This window comes from Esox lucius, chromosome 2, assembly GCF_011004845.1.
Source record: "Esox lucius isolate fEsoLuc1 chromosome 2, fEsoLuc1.pri, whole genome shotgun sequence".
Lineage (NCBI taxonomy): Eukaryota > Metazoa > Chordata > Actinopteri > Esociformes > Esocidae > Esox > Esox lucius.
This window is the reverse complement of record NC_047570.1, coordinates 27,658,589-27,675,979: the sequence shown is the minus strand read 5'-3', so window position 1 is coordinate 27,675,979 and position 17,391 is coordinate 27,658,589. Positions and strand designations below refer to the sequence as shown.

General features: G+C 42.2%; 1 protein-coding gene across 2 annotated transcripts; it reads left to right on the top strand.

Moving 5' to 3' along the window:
- Nucleotides 1-7,497: 7,497 nt before the first annotated feature.
- On the top strand, nucleotides 7,498-15,705 carry slc24a5 (solute carrier family 24 member 5). 2 transcript variants are annotated; one of them, XM_010891303.4, is made up of 9 exons: nucleotides 7,498-7,818; nucleotides 8,150-8,329; nucleotides 9,279-9,362; nucleotides 9,499-9,602; nucleotides 9,955-10,055; nucleotides 10,464-10,735; nucleotides 11,053-11,259; nucleotides 13,835-13,936; nucleotides 14,154-15,705. In XM_010891303.4, exons 1-9 carry the CDS (start codon nucleotides 7,662-7,664, stop codon nucleotides 14,474-14,476), a joined length of 1,530 nt encoding a protein of 509 aa, XP_010889605.1. In that variant the 5' UTR covers nucleotides 7,498-7,661; the 3' UTR covers nucleotides 14,477-15,705. The 2 variants fall into 2 exon arrangements, with proteins under 2 accessions (XP_010889605.1, XP_019910565.1); XM_020055006.3 differs by lacking the exon at nucleotides 8,150-8,329 and having other exon boundaries at nucleotides 7,499-7,818.
- Nucleotides 15,706-17,391: the final 1,686 nt, after the last annotated feature.

The following is a 17,391-nucleotide window of genomic DNA, read 5'->3' as shown; positions in this document are numbered from 1 at the left end:
ACAGGTACCAGTCATGGAAGGGAACAAAACACAGCTAGAAGCCAATAAAGACAACAAGATAAGAAGTGATAAGAACATTCCATGGGTAATGAAACACCCTTGGTGGTTTTGGATGTGTCATGCTGCTGAAGGTTTACGCCTACAGTAATAACAGATCTTTATAACCAACTTTCGTTCTCTCTCTCTCTCACACACACACAAACACACCAGGGCTTGTTTTCTACTTTCTTGGAACCCAGGATTGGTTTGTACAAACACACACACACACACACACACACCTGAACACATGCATGTGCCATGTTATTTTAGGATAATATTATTTTCTTATTTTAGGATAATACATTTGTTATACAATGACACACAGAGAAAAAAGGAGAATGGGAAAAAAGGAGAATATATACATAGATCATTTTCTTATTTTACGATAATAAAGCTCCGGAAAGAATTAAGAGACCACTGCACCTTTTCCTTTACTTTCCAAAAAAGTCAAAAAGGAAGGTTTTGAGTGTGGAACAGAAGGGTTAAAATGAGGAGACCACTGCAAATTGAACACTTCTGTTCCTCACTCATAACTCTTCTTTTCAACTGTTTTGGAAAGGAAAGAAAACGGTTGCAGTGGCCTCTTATCTTTTCCCAGAGCTGTACATTTGTTATATAATGACACACAGAAAAAAAAGGAGAAGGGAATCAAAATCATGGGTCTAGTGTAAACAGAACTGTAAATGAGTTCAGACCCAACCCTTGGAATCAATTACATTTCAAATTCTAATCTATACAAATTAGAACTTTTAAACTGCAATAATACTGTGGCAGCATGCCAAAGAGCACCATGGACATACTGAAACGGACTCACAGGACATAGACGTCAAGCAGGAGGTATTAAAAGGAAAGCTGTGGGAGGAGCTCCAGGAAAATCATATCCTAAGTAGGGTTTTGTTGTGGTTTTGTTATGCACATGCCAACATGAGCTTATTTCATAATGGTAGAAACGTCTCATCCTTATTGCTCATATATAGCTTCGGAAAAAATTAAGGGACCACTGCACCTTTTTCATTACTTTCCAAAAAAGTCGAAAAGGAAGGTTTTTTGAGTGAGGAACAGAAGTGTTAAAATTAAGGGACCACTGCAACTTTTTCATTACTTTCCAAAAAAGTCGAAAAGGAAGGTTTTTTGAGTGAGGAAGAGAAGGGTTAAAATTAAAAGACCACTGCAAATTGAACGCTTCTCTTCCTCACAAAAAAAAAACTCAAAAAGGGGCAGTGGTCTCTTAATTTTATACGTACAACACAGTCTCTTCAGTGGTTACCATTACACTAATGGGGTCTTAAGATATTTTCATGTCACTTTTTCTGAATGTGCCTAGATGACTGGATATACATTTGTAACACTTAATGTCAGAGGTATTATCCAGCTAATCAAGGGAAATTAAGTACAAACAAAAAGAAAGCTCAAGGTCAATATGTCTTCTCCAGAAACACACTGGTTAACAAAAACAGGAATGGAATAAAATGTATATTTCCACAAGATTCAGAGGTCTGCTTATTAGGTACACCCATCGAATACTAGATCTGTCCCCTTTGAACAGAGATTTGGGGGACTAGATTCCGCAAAGTGTCAGTGAAGTTTCACTGATGGCATCAGGCAGATTCTGTAGATTGAACAGCGGTACACTAAGGCTGCAAACAGCCTTTTCTGTTTAATACTTGTTTAAGTAACACAGGAGGTATTAAGTGGAAAGGACATAATTTCCTGCCAAGCAGAACTAGATGCTGTTTGTCAACTAATCTTACTGTAACCTTCATCAGGGTCTTGTCTCTCTTTCTCACTTTACCCCAAATGGTCATGTGCCATTGCAATCTTTGTTCTCTTCGCCCTACAACTCCCTCCACTTCTACTGTACCCACGTCCCCCATTACTCCCCTCCCTCTCCAGATCCCATAACTCTGAAAGTCCTGCAGGGTGGCTTGGGCCTTCGCTACGGCTCTGTGACCAAGGGAGTCACACTCGGATGGCTTGTCGCTGAAGCTCATATACACAACACGACCATGGTGGGATGGGGACGCGGCCCTCTCTATACTCAGACCCTACACCCCGACCAAAGCTCTTCTTTCTGCCATCTCTGGTTTCTTAGCCTTCCCAGTCCCTATGGGAATGCAACTGCCATTCAGTCCTGTTGGTTTTTTGTTTGTCCTCCCTTATTTTAGCAGGTCATTTGATGGAGAAAACATCAAACCAGGGAGTTAATCAAGATTGAATAATCCTATTGATGTGAACTCAAAATATGGGAAAACAATCAATGAAACTGAATAAGCCTCTAGACCTACATCACATACATTATTTGCAATATTGTAGTACTCTTTTCCAGGACTTGGACTTGAGTATGACTTTAGTCCCAAACTCGAGTCCTGACTCTAGACTTGACTTGGACTCAATCACAGGTGACTCAGAACTGGACTCACACTTGACCTCTCTACCACGCCGACTCACACTTGACCTCTCTACCACGCCGACTCACACTTGACCTCTCTACCACGCCGACTCACACTTGACCTCTCTACCACGCCGACTCACACTTGACCTTTCTCACCACGCCAACTCACACTTGACCTTTCTACTACGCCGGCTCACACTTGACCTCTCTACCACGCCGACTCACACTTGACCTCTCTACCACGCCGACTCACACTTGACCTTTCTCATCACGCCAACTCACACTTGACCTTTCTACCACGCCGGCTCACACTTGACCTCTCTACCACGCCGACTCACACTTGACCTCCAGCTTAGCTTCATACACATCGCAGATGGGATTCTCTGGCTTCCCCAGAAGTAACCAGTCAACAGCCTTCTAGTGAGTTCCTTCGAGTATGTTCACAAAAAGAAAAACGTTTAATAGTACAACTGCGATCTACCACCTGTAATAGATTGATGCCTGGCCCCTCCTTAACATCATGCCATCAGACCTTCCCCACAGAATTCCACTGACAACTTCTCTGTCTTTACCACAGTGTAAAATTGTATTCAAGCCCTTACATTTAAAATATATTACCTTTTATTACAGGTAAATTGTTTTCTCTACATTATGCATTGGCAGGACACATTACCATTTAGAAAGCATATCGAGCCGCCAGTTCTAAAACAAAGGCAAATTATTTGCAAACAGGACTGTTAGCTATTTATTTACAATGTACTGTTAAATCTTAACAATCTAGGATTCAGGTGGATTCATTCCACTAGACAAAACATTTTAGTTGGAAAATATAGTCAATATTGGGCACAGTCAAGTAGGTCCCTATCATTTCCAGTCTTGTTCTGTGTAATGAAACATTTTGCAATCAAAATGCTTTGTTTGGCAGAATTAACACAACTCTGGTAACTGCCAGAAGCCTATATGTAAACTAGCTTTACATCACAACTACAGTAGCATTAATTTCATGTAAAAACTAAACTTTTAATCCATGTGTATTTCTCTATTTAGAGTAATATGATGTCGTCCAATTAACATTGGCTGAATATTGGAAAGCCCTGTAATTTCTAGCAATTTGTTTAGCAAAGCAAAATTGGAAGATTCTCTGAATCATATTAAACCCTAGGGACTAGTTGTGGCCAGAAGCGATGAGCGATACAGTCTATAAAGGCCAGAGGCCATGCTAACAGAGTCCCCAAAATCAATCAAGTTAGCCTTTTTTATCATGACATTATAACAGAGAAAACTCTGCTATCAGTGAATGTGATTAATCTCAAAGAGCATATGTTCCAACTCTGATGTCCCCCAACTGAAGGTGACATTTAAAACACTTAAAGTGTTAGGTAAAAGTTAAAGTTCTGGTTGAAAGTTAGGGTTTAGGGTGGGGACAGAAACAAGACCAGGTCTATGGTACAAAGGACCAAGAAGCACCTTTGAAGGATGCAATCCCAGCTGGAAACTGGTATCCAAAACCAGTCACGCGCTGCAGTGAAGTTAGCAATATATTAAAGATTCAGACTTTGATCATCAATTCCTCATCAACAAAGCCACCAGAAAAACAGCGATTACATTTTCTGAATCCGCTGACGATAGCGAGCAAACAATACTCATTGTTATCTCTGTTGCGTACAACTGTCAAAATGCAACATTACGGCTGATTGTGTATTCTCAACTAAGGGACCGTATTAAAAGTGTATAACGAATGTAGGGTCAACTTAAAACGCCAACTGATATTCAACCCAAAAAAAAAGAAGACATCTCAAAACAACTATAAAGACGTCTGGGTTCTGTGCTCTACCATTGGCATTATTATGTTTAAGCATTTTTGTAATTTGTCAAGTTAGTTGTTAGAGCTATTGACGTTTATTAAAGTATTTTTATGTTTAAAGGATTAATATTCCTATACATAAAAATTGTAAAAGTGGAGTATGTTGATGGTAGGAAGTTCTCCCAGAAGCTTTAATCGATTGGTTATATGTATGAAAGTTTAATAGGCATACATTTGAAAATAGAAATGCTTTGAAAATGAGTCATAATTCCATAAATAAAAAAAGATGTTAAACGAAATAATGTTGATGGTAGGTCCAATGCCCCTGAAACTTTATCCATTGTTTATCTTTAATGTTTAAAACTTAAGAATGTTGTCCCTGAATTTATATTCAACCGTTCTACAGATGAACGTTGTAATGTCTAAGAACTATTGACATTTTTCACTGACAGGCGACAGATAAAGTTAACATGACACCGATATGGAAAAACGAGGTGTGTTGCTTGTTCACTGTCTTTGGAAGATTGGGCAAATGTCATTTGTTTCTTTCTGTTATGTTTAATTTACTAGGTACTGACGAATCGTTAATATAAAACAAATTTCACTGCAGTCATTCACGCCAAAACCCACAAAACATTTTATTTTTAATCTGTACGTTTCAGGGTAATATGAGGCATATTACAAGCGTCATTTTCAACAGTTCTAACTAACAGATATTCTGCACGAATCCAGTCTGTCATCTAGTGGTCTCTCGGAGATCTGTTTTATTCGGTTTTATTCCTTCTGCAGAGTAAACCAAGAACTGAACTGAAATCACAAGAGGGCGCCACAGTCCAAGCCGGTGATAGCCACTCAGAAATAAGCGCAACAGGTAGCCTACACATGCCTGCATTTTCCGACCGGTTATAATGTGTAATTGTAGAACTGGCTTCAACCCACTCATCAGGGACAAGAGTCATTTCACAAATGAAAAATGTCTTGTAGATCTGAACATGCACACCTGATTCACTAGTGAAGGGCTTGATCAATCAAGCCGATATGTCATATCAGGCTTGCTAGCGCTAGAATAGATTTAATAAAAACATAGAATGGCTGATGGTCCCTGAAGTGAAGGTTGATTGAATACCTCTGGTTTACCAGTACAGTGTCTTGCAGTGTTTAGCTTAGTTGGATAAACCGTTTAGTTTGTTGTCTAAAATACAAATACATTGACTGAAAACTGAATTGAAACGAGACATTCATCTTACCATTTTTATAGCCACTTCTGTCTCAATGCAAGGCGTTCAGTCTTTCGTCAAGCTAAAAACACATTCGGCGAAAATGCACACATGACACAGGGTCAGTATCACTGCTCCCATACCACCTCTAGAGTAAGTGGGCTGGTCTAGACCGATTTTTGAAACATGCCCCAACATATCTCCCGAGTCCCCCAAAAGGTGGATATCGCCCGCCTGCAGGGCTTCCTAGTGATGTATCGTTCGCGAACGAATTACTCTTATATCGAACGTCTCTTTATGGTGAATATTGGTAACCTTATTGAACCGCATCGATGAAAGGATCCATTCATTTGACTGCATTATTTCCTTACATTTTTCAAAAATAACATTCATATAAATGACAGAATTCTTCAGTAAAGATTGCATATCCACAATGCAGGAATGCTTAATAAATGGGAGAGCGCAACTTTGTGTTCAATCCCATTTGTCCAGTAAGGACAGGTTCGATATAACGCATTTTAACGTGTATTTCATAATTCTAGCTTTTGTCTTTGCCCTTTATTTTATGGGGTTATTTTAAGAATTTTATATGAAGAACCGTTCAAGAGCCAAATTAACCTGTTCTTTCATGTGAATGGAACCACAGGAGCCGAGGAGCCGGCTCCCAGAAAAGACTCGGAACGCCCATCAAAAGTGCCTCCAGCTCTGTCAGGTTACATTCATTATACAGGCTATGTAGGCAAGCGTAAGCTACCTGGCTGTCACTTTAAAGCAAACAGCTTCGCTCCCAAAAATGCGAATAGATAGATATACGGTGAGATAAGAACACAATTCACTTTGTTCATATCTGAGAATTGTAGAATATAGGCTACACTGGACAGTGTTCTATGTAGGTTTGGAATTAAGTAGCATGACCTCAATCGCTACAGTATTTTATTCTATTAAAGACCGCAATTTTGGACATCTGAAATGACATGTTCACATATTCTGTTCCATTTGACCCCACATTAATTTATCATAAAGCATGGTCAGTGTTTACAGTCATGGCATGTACTGTAAACCGTCTGAGATTGAGTTTGAACAACAGGTGTTTTTATCTGGGGTTATTCATTTTAGAAAACCCTGTTCTAAGCAAGATAAAACTGTGTGGAGATCATATTTAATTGATGAGGGAATGTCAGTCCAGTTCCATCTTGCTCCATGGGCTTCCACTGCCTGCCAGGCCACTAGTCTTCCTCTCTGTCTGGGTGTTTGAAATGTATTCCTAATGCTTTAGATTTGTACATCCAGTGGGCTATCTGGCTCTCTCTGTCTCTGATTCAGAGTAGCCTTCTAACCTAAAAAGCTAGATCTCCAACAAATATGTAGGGGTCAAACATGTGGTCATCCAAGTTTTCAATATGATACTCATATCCCCCTTTTTTAATCATAGAGTGATTGATATTTATGCTTCAAATCTTAAAAGCTGTCTCTTTCGTTCATGTCAAAATGTCTAAAATTGCACGAAATTTGCTTAAGAAAATTAAGAAGATTGCTCAGTTACCGAGAGGTGGCCTATTCAAAATGGCTGCAAATGAGTTGCTGCACACGCCCACTTGTCAGAGTAGGTGTTTCCTAACTGTTCAGTGTGAAAATATTGCGGAATAGGATCTTGCTAGCACATGCGTGACTCCTTTCCTAGGTTCCGCCAACTCGGTTTCACTAGTCTCCCATTGGAGGCGACAGCTTCTGGGCTGTCCTATAGTTATATAGGATATTTGGTCTATCCCTATTTAGGTTCACCGTATTGTATATATCTCAGGCCTTTATAATCAATTGACATGTGTAATAAGCAAGTAAATGTTTCTTTCCAGGAAATCTCTGTCCTGTCCTGTGACTTTTCTATGGGAGCTGAACCCTCCTAAGTCCCTGGAGCACAGAGTGTGTGTGTGTGGGGGGGGGGGGGTGGGTGGGGGTTACAGGGGCCTGGGGTGCGTTCAGCTGTAATAACTTCATCCCGTGATCTCTCTCTCTCTCCCGGGTCTTAAATGTGTGTTTATTCCCCATCCTCTCTTTTCAGCCCTCACAGAGTTCGGGCGGGTGGAAGTAGTGCTATACGTTCATTTGTAAGAGGCATAACAAAGCCATTTTTTCTTTAAACTGGACTACTATTGTACCCATGACGCAGTTGTAGTTTAGAACGTTGCCTGCTTTGTTTTTCTCTAATATCATGTATAAAGACGTCCGACACAGGAAGAATCGAAAAGAATTTATACCTTATTTTCTGGGACTAGTAGTTGTTTTATATTGCACGGTTCATCTTGTGTCTTTCACAGCAACAGCGGCTCAGGATGACTCCCGCTTCAACAGAGTGCGCAGGGCGCTTGGTGAGTGTTTCCAACTCCCAGTCAAGTGCGGTAATCTATTATATTAACCCAGTAATGGGTGACCATGTATGCGTATCAAATGGTGGTCACCAAAGTGATTCAAGGAACTAACTCTCGTGATGTTGCTGTTCCGCGTGGGAACAGTCATGCTGTTATGGTTAATACTTCTACAGACCTGTTCTTCTCACTGAAGTTCTTCTCATTGTGACGTTGCCATGCTGTTGCTTTATCACGTTAAATGTTTATCATTCTCAAAGGACACATTTTGTGCAACAGCATTTCTGCATCTCTTTTCTTATGACAGTGTGCGACATGGTGTGTGTTGTTTCAGAGAATGAAACGGAGTGTGTCACTACTCAGTCTTCTGAGTTTCCAGAGGGCTTTTTCACAGTGCAGGAGAGGAAGGATGGAGGACTGGTCATATATTTTATAATCATATTTTACATGCTGCTGGCGGTTTCTATAGTCTGTGATGACTACTTCCTACCTTCTCTGGAACTTATCAGTGACCGTAAGTTGTCTGTGTGTGTTTGACCAGTATATGTTCCATAGATATGCTTTAGTTTGAGTGTCCATCTGTAGATGCTCCAATATATAGTAATACTAAAAACTGCCTGTTGATAAGCATGTGTGCTAAGCATAGGTTTACATTTTGAATGAGGCTAAAGGGTTAGGGTCCCCATTTCTATAGCTAAGTCAATCAATTAAATATATTTTATAAGGTCCACACTGTCGGCACTCATCACAAATTGCTTATATAGACACCCGGTCTAAAACTCAAAGAGGAAGCAATAAGATGTTGGAGAACAGAGGCTAGAAAAACGTCCCTAGAAAGGTCAGAACCTAGGGAGAAATCTAGAGGGCAGCCAGATACTGAGGGGTGACCTGGAATGAATGACCTTTTAAGGCCAAATCGATCATCAATACCTTTACATGCTCAGACGATCAGCCAATATAGACAGGTGGGCTGCAGCACAACCAGGTGGACTTGGACAAACTAGGAGATGTCAGGCCAGGTAGTCCTGAAGAGTGGTCAGACCGGGTAGTCCTGAGGAGTGGTCAGGCCGGGTAGTCCTGAAGAGTGGTCAGACCGGGTAGTCCTGAGGAGTGGTCAGGCCGGGTAGTCCTGAGGAGTGGTCAGGCTGGGTAGTCCTGAGGAGTGGTCAGGCCGGGTAGTCCTGAGGAGTGGTCAGGCCGGGTAGTCCTGAGGAGTGGTCAGACCGGGTAGTCCTGAGGAGTGGTCAGGCCGGGTAGTCCTGAGGAGTGGTCAGGCCGGGTAGTCCTGAGGAGTGGTCAGGCCGGGTAGTCCTGAGGAGTGGTCAGGCCGGGTAGTCCTGAGGAGTGGTCAGGCCGGGTAGTCCTGAGGAGTGGTCAGGCCGGGTAGTCCTGAGTTTGGGCTTGATGTTTGGGTGTGTGTTTGTTTGTTTGTTGACACCACCATTTCTCGGTCTCAACTACAGGTCTGGGTCTGTCTCAGGATGTAGCAGGAGCCACCTTCATGGCAGCAGGGAGCTCTGCTCCAGAACTGGTCACTGCCTTTCTGGGTAACTAACATACGCCACTTCATTACTGGAATAAGGGACAATACCAGGACTTCTCTGTAAACCTCATCATCATATGTTAACAGCTGTGTGTGTGTGTGTGTGTGTGTGTGTGTGTGTGTTTGGTCTGATCTCCCAGGTGTATTTGTAACAAAGGGAGACATTGGTGTGAGCACCATAGTAGGATCAGCTGTCTACAACCTCCTGGGAATCTGTGCTGCTTGTGGACTTCTAACCAGAGTGGTATGCATACACACACATACACACACACACATACACACAAACACTCTCACATTTGTCTTTCTATCCTTGTTGGGACCTGAGACACTGACCCTGAAATCCATATTCCCTACTCCCTCAACCTAAACCTAAATAACTTCCCTTTTATGGCTAAACTTAACCCAGCCCTAACTCATAATGCTAACCATAAACCTAACCAGTAACGCCTAAACCTAAAAATTACCACAATTCTGCCACTGTGTTACAATGTGTGTGGAGTCTTCAGGTCCCTACATGTACACATGCATATTAACAGGACCCAACCATGAACAGCTCAGTGGTATTATGATGGTAAGCTGTGTGCGTTCTGTCCTAGGTCAGCCGGCTGACCTGTTGGCCTTTGTTCAGGGACTGTCTTGCTTACACCATATCTGTCTCTGCTGTTATAGTCATCATCTCAGACAACAAAGTCTACTGGTGAGTGTGTGTCTGTGAGTGTGTGTCTGTGAGTGTGTGTCTGTGAGTGTATGTCTGTGAGTGTGTGTCTATGTGACTAATTAGTCGCAATATAGAGGTACGAATGATTTTCGTAGCATTTTTTACACTCCTGTGTCCTTCTCTCCTTTTTCTTCTCCTCACGTATTTTCTCCTCATGTCTCCTCCTCTCCCTTCTTCCCTCATGTTTCCTCTCCCCTCCTTCATGCATGTCTCCTCCTGTCTCCCTCCTTCATGCACCCCCCCCCCCCAACCCCTCACGGCTCCTGTCTCCTCTCTACCCTTCGCCTCCCCTCATGTCTACTCTCCTCCTCTCCACCCTGACAATCTCACCCTCTCCTCCCCTCGTGTCTACTCTCTTCCTCTCCACCTTTCGTCTCCTCGGTGCAGGTATGATGCAGCGTGTCTGCTGCTGATCTATGGCGTCTACATCGTGGTGTTATGTTTTGACCTGAGGATCAGCGAGTATGTTCTGAGGAGGTTCAGCCCCTGCTGCACCTGCCTGGGGAAAGCCTCCGAGGAGCCCAGTGAGACACAGCCGCTGGTGGACACCACTCTGAGAGTCCCCAGACGATCTAGAAGCGACAGTGGAATCTTCCAGGATGACTCAGGCTACTCACGCCTCTCCCTCAGTCTGCACGGCCTCAATGAGATAGCGGAGGGTAACCCACTCTGTCACTCTCAAACACGCACGCTCACAAGCGCCCACACACCGATGCATGCACAAACAGAGGCACGCGCATACACACATATAGATGCGCACGGAACAGACACATTGAGGCGATGGTGGACAACACATTGAGGCGATGGAGACTGTGGGAGGTTGTGTGTGTGTGTGTCTCTGACTGTCACAAGAGTGTGTTCTGTGTTTGTGTACCAGATCACAAGAGTGTGTTCTCTGTGTGTGTACAAGATCACAAGAGTGTGTTCTCTGTGTGTGTACCAGATCACAAGAGTGTGTTCTCTGTGTGTTTACCAGATCACAAGAGTGTGTTCTCGATGCCAGAAAACGACCTGAAGAGGATTCTGTGGGTGCTGTCCCTCCCAGTCATTGTGATTCTGTACCTGACCATACCTGACTGCAGGAGACGTTACTGGAAGAAGTGGTTCCTGTTCACCTTCTTCATGTCTGCTGTCTGGATATCAGCCTTCACATACCTGCTGGTCTGGATGGTCACGGTCGTAGGTGAGTCTGGCTCCTCTACTCCAGGCTGGAGAACTTGATTGTCAAGATAATTACCAGCATGCAGTTTATCTTTGTCAGAAGCCATGACATTAACCAGCTTTTGAATTTATATTGAGTCTGGCCTGGAAGTGGCCTTCAGATGTGGCATACAACTGACTGTAGGAAACAGGGACATTAGGCCCATGTGCTCTGAATTCATTCCGCCAAACAAAACTTTTTTGATGTTCACCGGTCATAAAACATCATTGCTTGGTACCTTCATCATAACCGCTCAACGTTTAAACTTTCAAGAGGTGCCTGGAGTGTTTTTTTCCCAAATAAAAAATATATATATAATAATTTGCCTACTTCTGGTTTAGTGCTTCCACAACTCTTGTGTCATTATTCAAGCAAATAAATTGCAGTATGTTTTATAGTATGTTGCATGTAATGTTGTGTAGAATGTTCATTTGATTTGTTGTAGGAGAACTTTAAAGTTTAAAAATTCATATTATATATTATGAGGTTTTATTTCCTCAGAAAACAAGTATCAACCTGCAAAGATTTTAGTATTAATTCATATAATAATTCACTTTTCCTGATGCTGCAGGGCTTTCTATTCCACTGTAGGCTCAAAGACAGATCTGTACTGGAATCTGTACAGAACATCCTGACTGCAGTGCATCATATGTCAGGCATGTGCTGCACTAGATTAGACCCTTTTCATACTCAGTCTCAGAGTTATGGAAGTCACTGTTAAGGGAATCATTTTAGAAGTGAATGAGGCAGTTTAGAAGCCCATGAGAACTTCAGAGTTGAGTCACAAGTTGGTCTGTCTGATTCCTGGGATGCCAGACGAGAGCTAGGTCCCACAGGCTTAGTGGAGTTTCAATGGCCTGCCTGGTCTCCAGACACAGTCCCAGCCTGAGCTAGGATTACATACACACACGGTTACACATGCACACACACCCACCGCACACACACGCATTTACATTTATATGTAAACACGTGCAAATTAAGGTACACAAATGCAGGCAGGCACACTCAAGCGCACACACAAACAAGTGTGCAGACACACATACACAACATGTAGACACTACGCTAGCACGCACACACACACACACACAAGTGTGCAGACACAACATGTAGACACTACGCTAGCACGCACACACAAACACACACAAGTATGCAGACACAACATGTAGACACTACGCCAGCACGTGCACACACACACACAAGTGTGCAGACACACATACACAACATGTAAACACTACGCTAGCACGCACACACACACACACACACGTGTGCAGACACAACATGTAGACACTACGCCAGCGCGTGCACACACACACACACACAAGTATGCAGACACACAGACACAACATGTAGACACTATGCCAGCGCACACACACACACACACAGCAGTCGGATTACCGCATGCTTCACCTCACACACCGCATGGCAGCCAGGAGGTGTCATGTGAGCTCCTTCTGGGAGTAGGCCCTAGGCACAGATCTACGATCAGTTTACCCTTTCAATCCCAAGCTTTACTATTACGTAGAAAATGCAAAGAACTGACCTCACATCAGCGTCAAGGACTGGTCATGTGATCTTGGTGGGTATGGTAGTATAATGGGATTATTATCCTCTAGCCTCCAGAACACCTCACATGAGGGGAGAGAGAGGGGGGGGGGGGTAGAGGGGGAAGGGGGATGATGGAGAGATCGTAGAAAGAGGGATATGGAGAGGGTTGGGAGAAAAGAGAGACAGTGAGAGACCTGGTCTTATAGGGAAGAGAACAGGAAGGGAGAAGAAAGAGTGGGGTTGAGAACAGAGGGCATAAAGAGAGAGTGAATAGTTGGGTCACTGGGTGTATTTCCTTTCAGTTTTAGTCAGTTGTCTGAACTTTACTACGTGACCAGTGCAACATAGGATCCTTGAGGAGGTGCAGGGGAAAGATGGAGGGAGAGATAGGGAGGGATAGGGAGAGAAGGAGGGACAGGGAGAGATAGGGAGGGACAGGGAGAGATAGGGAGGGATAGGGACATATAGGGAGGGACAGGGAGAGATAGGGAGAGACAGGGAGAGATAGGGAGGGATAGGGACATATAGGGAGGGACAGGGAGAGATAGGAGGAGATAGGGTGAGATAGGGAGGTATTGGAAAGTGTTGGGAGAACTATAAAGCAGTGTTTCTAAACCATTTTTCACTTTTCACCTAAATCTTGTGATAAATCTGCCTGTGTTTTGTGTTGTGTCTGTGTTCTCTGTTTTAATATTAGAGACCCTGGCTTGTGAAGGGCCTGACTGTTTTGTATGACATATCTGACTGTGTGTCTTGTATTTGTTGTGGGCCTGACAGTCATGGGCCTGACTCTGTTCTCTGTGTTGTATATTACAGGACAGACTCTGGGGATTCCAGACACAGTCATGGGCCTGACTGTTCTCTGTGTTGTACATTACAAGACAGACTCTGGGGATTCCAGACACAGTCATGGGCCTGACTCTGTTCTCTGTGTTGTATATTACAGGACAGACTCTGGGGATTCCAGACACAGTCATGGGCCTGACTCTGTTTTCTGTGTTGTATATTACAGGACAGACTCTGGGGATTCCAGACACAGTCATGGGCTTGACTCTGTTGGCTGCAGGGACCAGTATACCAGACACAGTTGCCAGTGTCATGGTTGCCAGAGAGGGTAAGAACTAACACAGCTTCATCACTGGTCCTTTCTTATGTTTGGTTATGATACATTCAGTATACACTGAGGGCTCAATTCATATGAGTTCAGAAGGAAACATTCTCCACTAGATGTCCCCATTATCATAGTTGCGACATACTGTAGTGCTGTCCCTCTCAGGTAAAGCTGACATGTAATTGGTTGTTTTCTCTTTAATCTGTCTGGTCTGTTCCAGGTAAAGCAGACATGGCTATGTCCAACATTGTGGGCTCAAACGTTTTCGACATGTTGTGTTTGGGTCTTCCCTGGTTCATCAAGACAGTGTTTGTGGACACAGTGAATCCTGTGGAGGTCAACAGCACTGGTCTGGTCTACATCTCCGGAACCCTCCTTCTCTCCATTGTCTTCCTCTTTGTTTCCGTTCACATTAACGGCTGGAAGTTGGACTGGAAGCTGGGGATTGTTTCTCTGTTCTGCTACATCATTTTTGCCACTCTGGCTATCCTGTATGAATTGGGCATCATTGGGAACAACCCTGTCAGACTGTGTGGCAACTAATGCACGTTACACACTACAGGGACTCACAAACTCAAACAGGGACACATTGTAAAACACACACACACACACACACACACAGGAATACACTAACTCTTTCATACCTACACACCTATACACATATACAGGGACAGACTGTTACATGTCTACACAGTGGCAGAGATGGTGGTCACACTGCAGTCCTCCACTGAAACAGACAACACCACTAAGACCTACACAGCACATTTGGAAGTTGCTGTATGTTATTTGTTTCACACCGGTTGTAGGAATCACAGAGGGTAGTTAAGAAGTTTGAAATATTTGGAAATTATTTTTATTTCAACATTGTTGACGGACAAAGATAACATCATTTAAAGTCACCCACCACTGGCGTACCCACGCCCTTCTTTCAGTTAACTTGGTATTATACCAGGCAAAATTAAGAACTACCTCCAAGGATTGAAGCGGACTGCCAATACATATTCACAAATTGGAGGGTGGTGGGGAGGGGGGGGGGGGGCTTTTTGGAGCTATAGCAACAATATTACCATGGACGGATGAGTCTCAGTTGTTTAGGACTTACATTTACCTGATTATGGGCGTCCAAAAACATACACACAGACAAGACCAATTAGCTGATTTTTCTCTCTCTCTGGTGTCATTTCAGCAAATTTCCATATCACAGTTGTAAATCTGCCATTAAGAAATGTAAAAAAAATAAGAACGCTTGAACTACTAAATGCAATGTTTGACAGCATTCTAGAATGTACGGACAGTTTAAGTCTTGCTTTACATTTCTACAGGATTACTACGGGCTTTGACTCAGCCATTTCATAACCCTCCATTTCTTATTTTTGATTTATTCTGTTTGAAGTCCTGTTCGAAGATCCAATTTGGTTTCAAATATATATTTTGTACAGATGACCACATATTGTCTGGTACAAAATAGAAGTCTTTGTTAACTCAACGAAGGGAAGATATTGACTCTAAGTCAAAGATAGACTTTGAGTCAAAATCAGCCCAAAAACCATCATTTCTCATGTAGGCCAAGTTTGTCCAATTACTTTCTTTTGGCCATTTGATAGGATGTAAAAGTTGGCATGTACAAGGAAGTTGCATTTCATAAATTATTGCAATGTTTTTTCAATGTCATTTCTGAATGTGGGCTACTTTTAAAACTGTGTGAAAGTAGTATTGAAATTAAGAAAAACCTATTCAATGTCCAAATATGTATAAAATCCTGACTGACAATATTCTTAAATTGTGGTGAAAGTTTTCCTAACACCAAGAATGATATTCAAAGATTACGTTAACATTTTTCAATTGTTCCAACACTTTTAGCCCATTGACATCTCTGTAATGAAAAGGGAGTGTAAGTTAAGACATGGGTACCAAGGCTGCAGATACAATAGCACACATGGACATTAATTTGCATAGGTAATACTCCTGCAAATATTTTGATTTATTATAAGATTCACAGCTATGGTCCACTGTTGTGGAGAACTGTAACATACCAGGCTTTTTGTTAGGTATGCAAATTTGTTCAATTCAGTTTATTTAAATAGACCCTATTTCAAAGGGAAAAAATTAAGATCCCACCAAGAAATCCCTTGAACAAGATCAAAATTCAGGGTCCCACAACCTAAAATTCCACCTGACAAGATAGACTGCCCAGTGTAAGGTGGAGGATTTTAAATATGATTCACAGAATACAAAGTGCTGACATAAAGGGAATAACGGTTTGGTGTAGCTCCGTTGGTAGATTATTATGCTCGATATAACAGGGTTGTGGGTTTAATTCCCATGGAGGACCAGTATAAAAGAAAACATACATTCCCAGAATTCAAACATACATTTTATTGAAACCTGGGTGGAATGTTCTGAGGAAGAACTGAAATTCCTACAAAAGAACATTGTTTCTTAATGCTCTCTGAGCTTGTAACATATTCTTAACCTCCTCAGTAAAGTTTGTACATATTTATATACACTACTGTTCAAAGGTCTGGGGTCACTTCGAAAAGTTTTTTTTTTTGTCCATTAAAAGAAAATGACATTTATCAGAAATACAGTGTAAACATTGATAATGTTGTAAATGACCATTGTAGCTAGAAACAGCAGATTTCATACAGAACATATTCATAGGCATACAGAGGCCCATTATCAGCAACCATCAGAGTCCTGTGTTCCAATGGCATGTTGTGTTTGCTAATCCAAGTTAATAATTTTAAAAGGCTAATTGATCATTAGAAAACCCAGAACATTGATCATTGAAAACTGATTAAAAGAAGCAATAAAAAAGTATTTCTTTAGACTAGTTGAGTATCTGGAACATCAGCAATTCTGGGTTTGATTACAAAACCAAAGAACTTTCTTCTGAAACTTGAGTCCATTCTTGTTCTGAGAAATGCTATTCCATGCAAAAAATTGCCAAGAAACTGAAGATCCCATACAACGCTGTGTACTCCAGAAAGACAAGTGGGAGGCCCCAGTGCACAACTAAGCAAGAGGACAAATACATTAGTGCCTATAGTTTGAGAAACAGACGCCTCACAGGTCTACACCTGGCAGCTTCATTAAACAGAACCCACAAAATACCAGTCTCAACGTCAACAGTGAAGAAGCAACTCCGGGATGTTGGCCTTCTAGGAAGAATTGCAAAAAGAAAAAAGTCACATCTCAGACTGGCCAATAAAAAGAAAAGATTAAGAATACAGACACAGGACAAAGGAAGATTGGAAAAAGGTGTAATGGACAGACTAAGTTTGAGGTTTGGATCCCAAAGAACATTCGACGAGGCAGACCGAATGAAAAGATGCTGGAGTGCTTGACAACATCTGTCCAACTGCGTGGAGGTAAAGTGATTGTGCTAGGTCGGCAAGGCTGTAAATGGAGGATTTTTTTTGACAAACGCAAGATTTGAATGAAAACACAATAAAAAA

Excerpts from the sequence above, each read along its gene's own strand:
- slc24a5 (XM_010891303.4), top strand. The coding sequence starts at position 7,662 with ATGTATAAAGACGTCCGACACAGGAAGAATCGAAAAGAATTTATACCT. Across the intron at positions 9,363-9,498 it reads ACTGGTCACTGCCTTTCTGG|GTGTATTTGTAACAAAGGGA; the intron begins GTAACTAACATA and ends CTGATCTCCCAG. Across the intron at positions 11,260-13,834 it reads CTGGATGGTCACGGTCGTAG|GACAGACTCTGGGGATTCCA; the intron begins GTGAGTCTGGCT and ends TGTATATTACAG.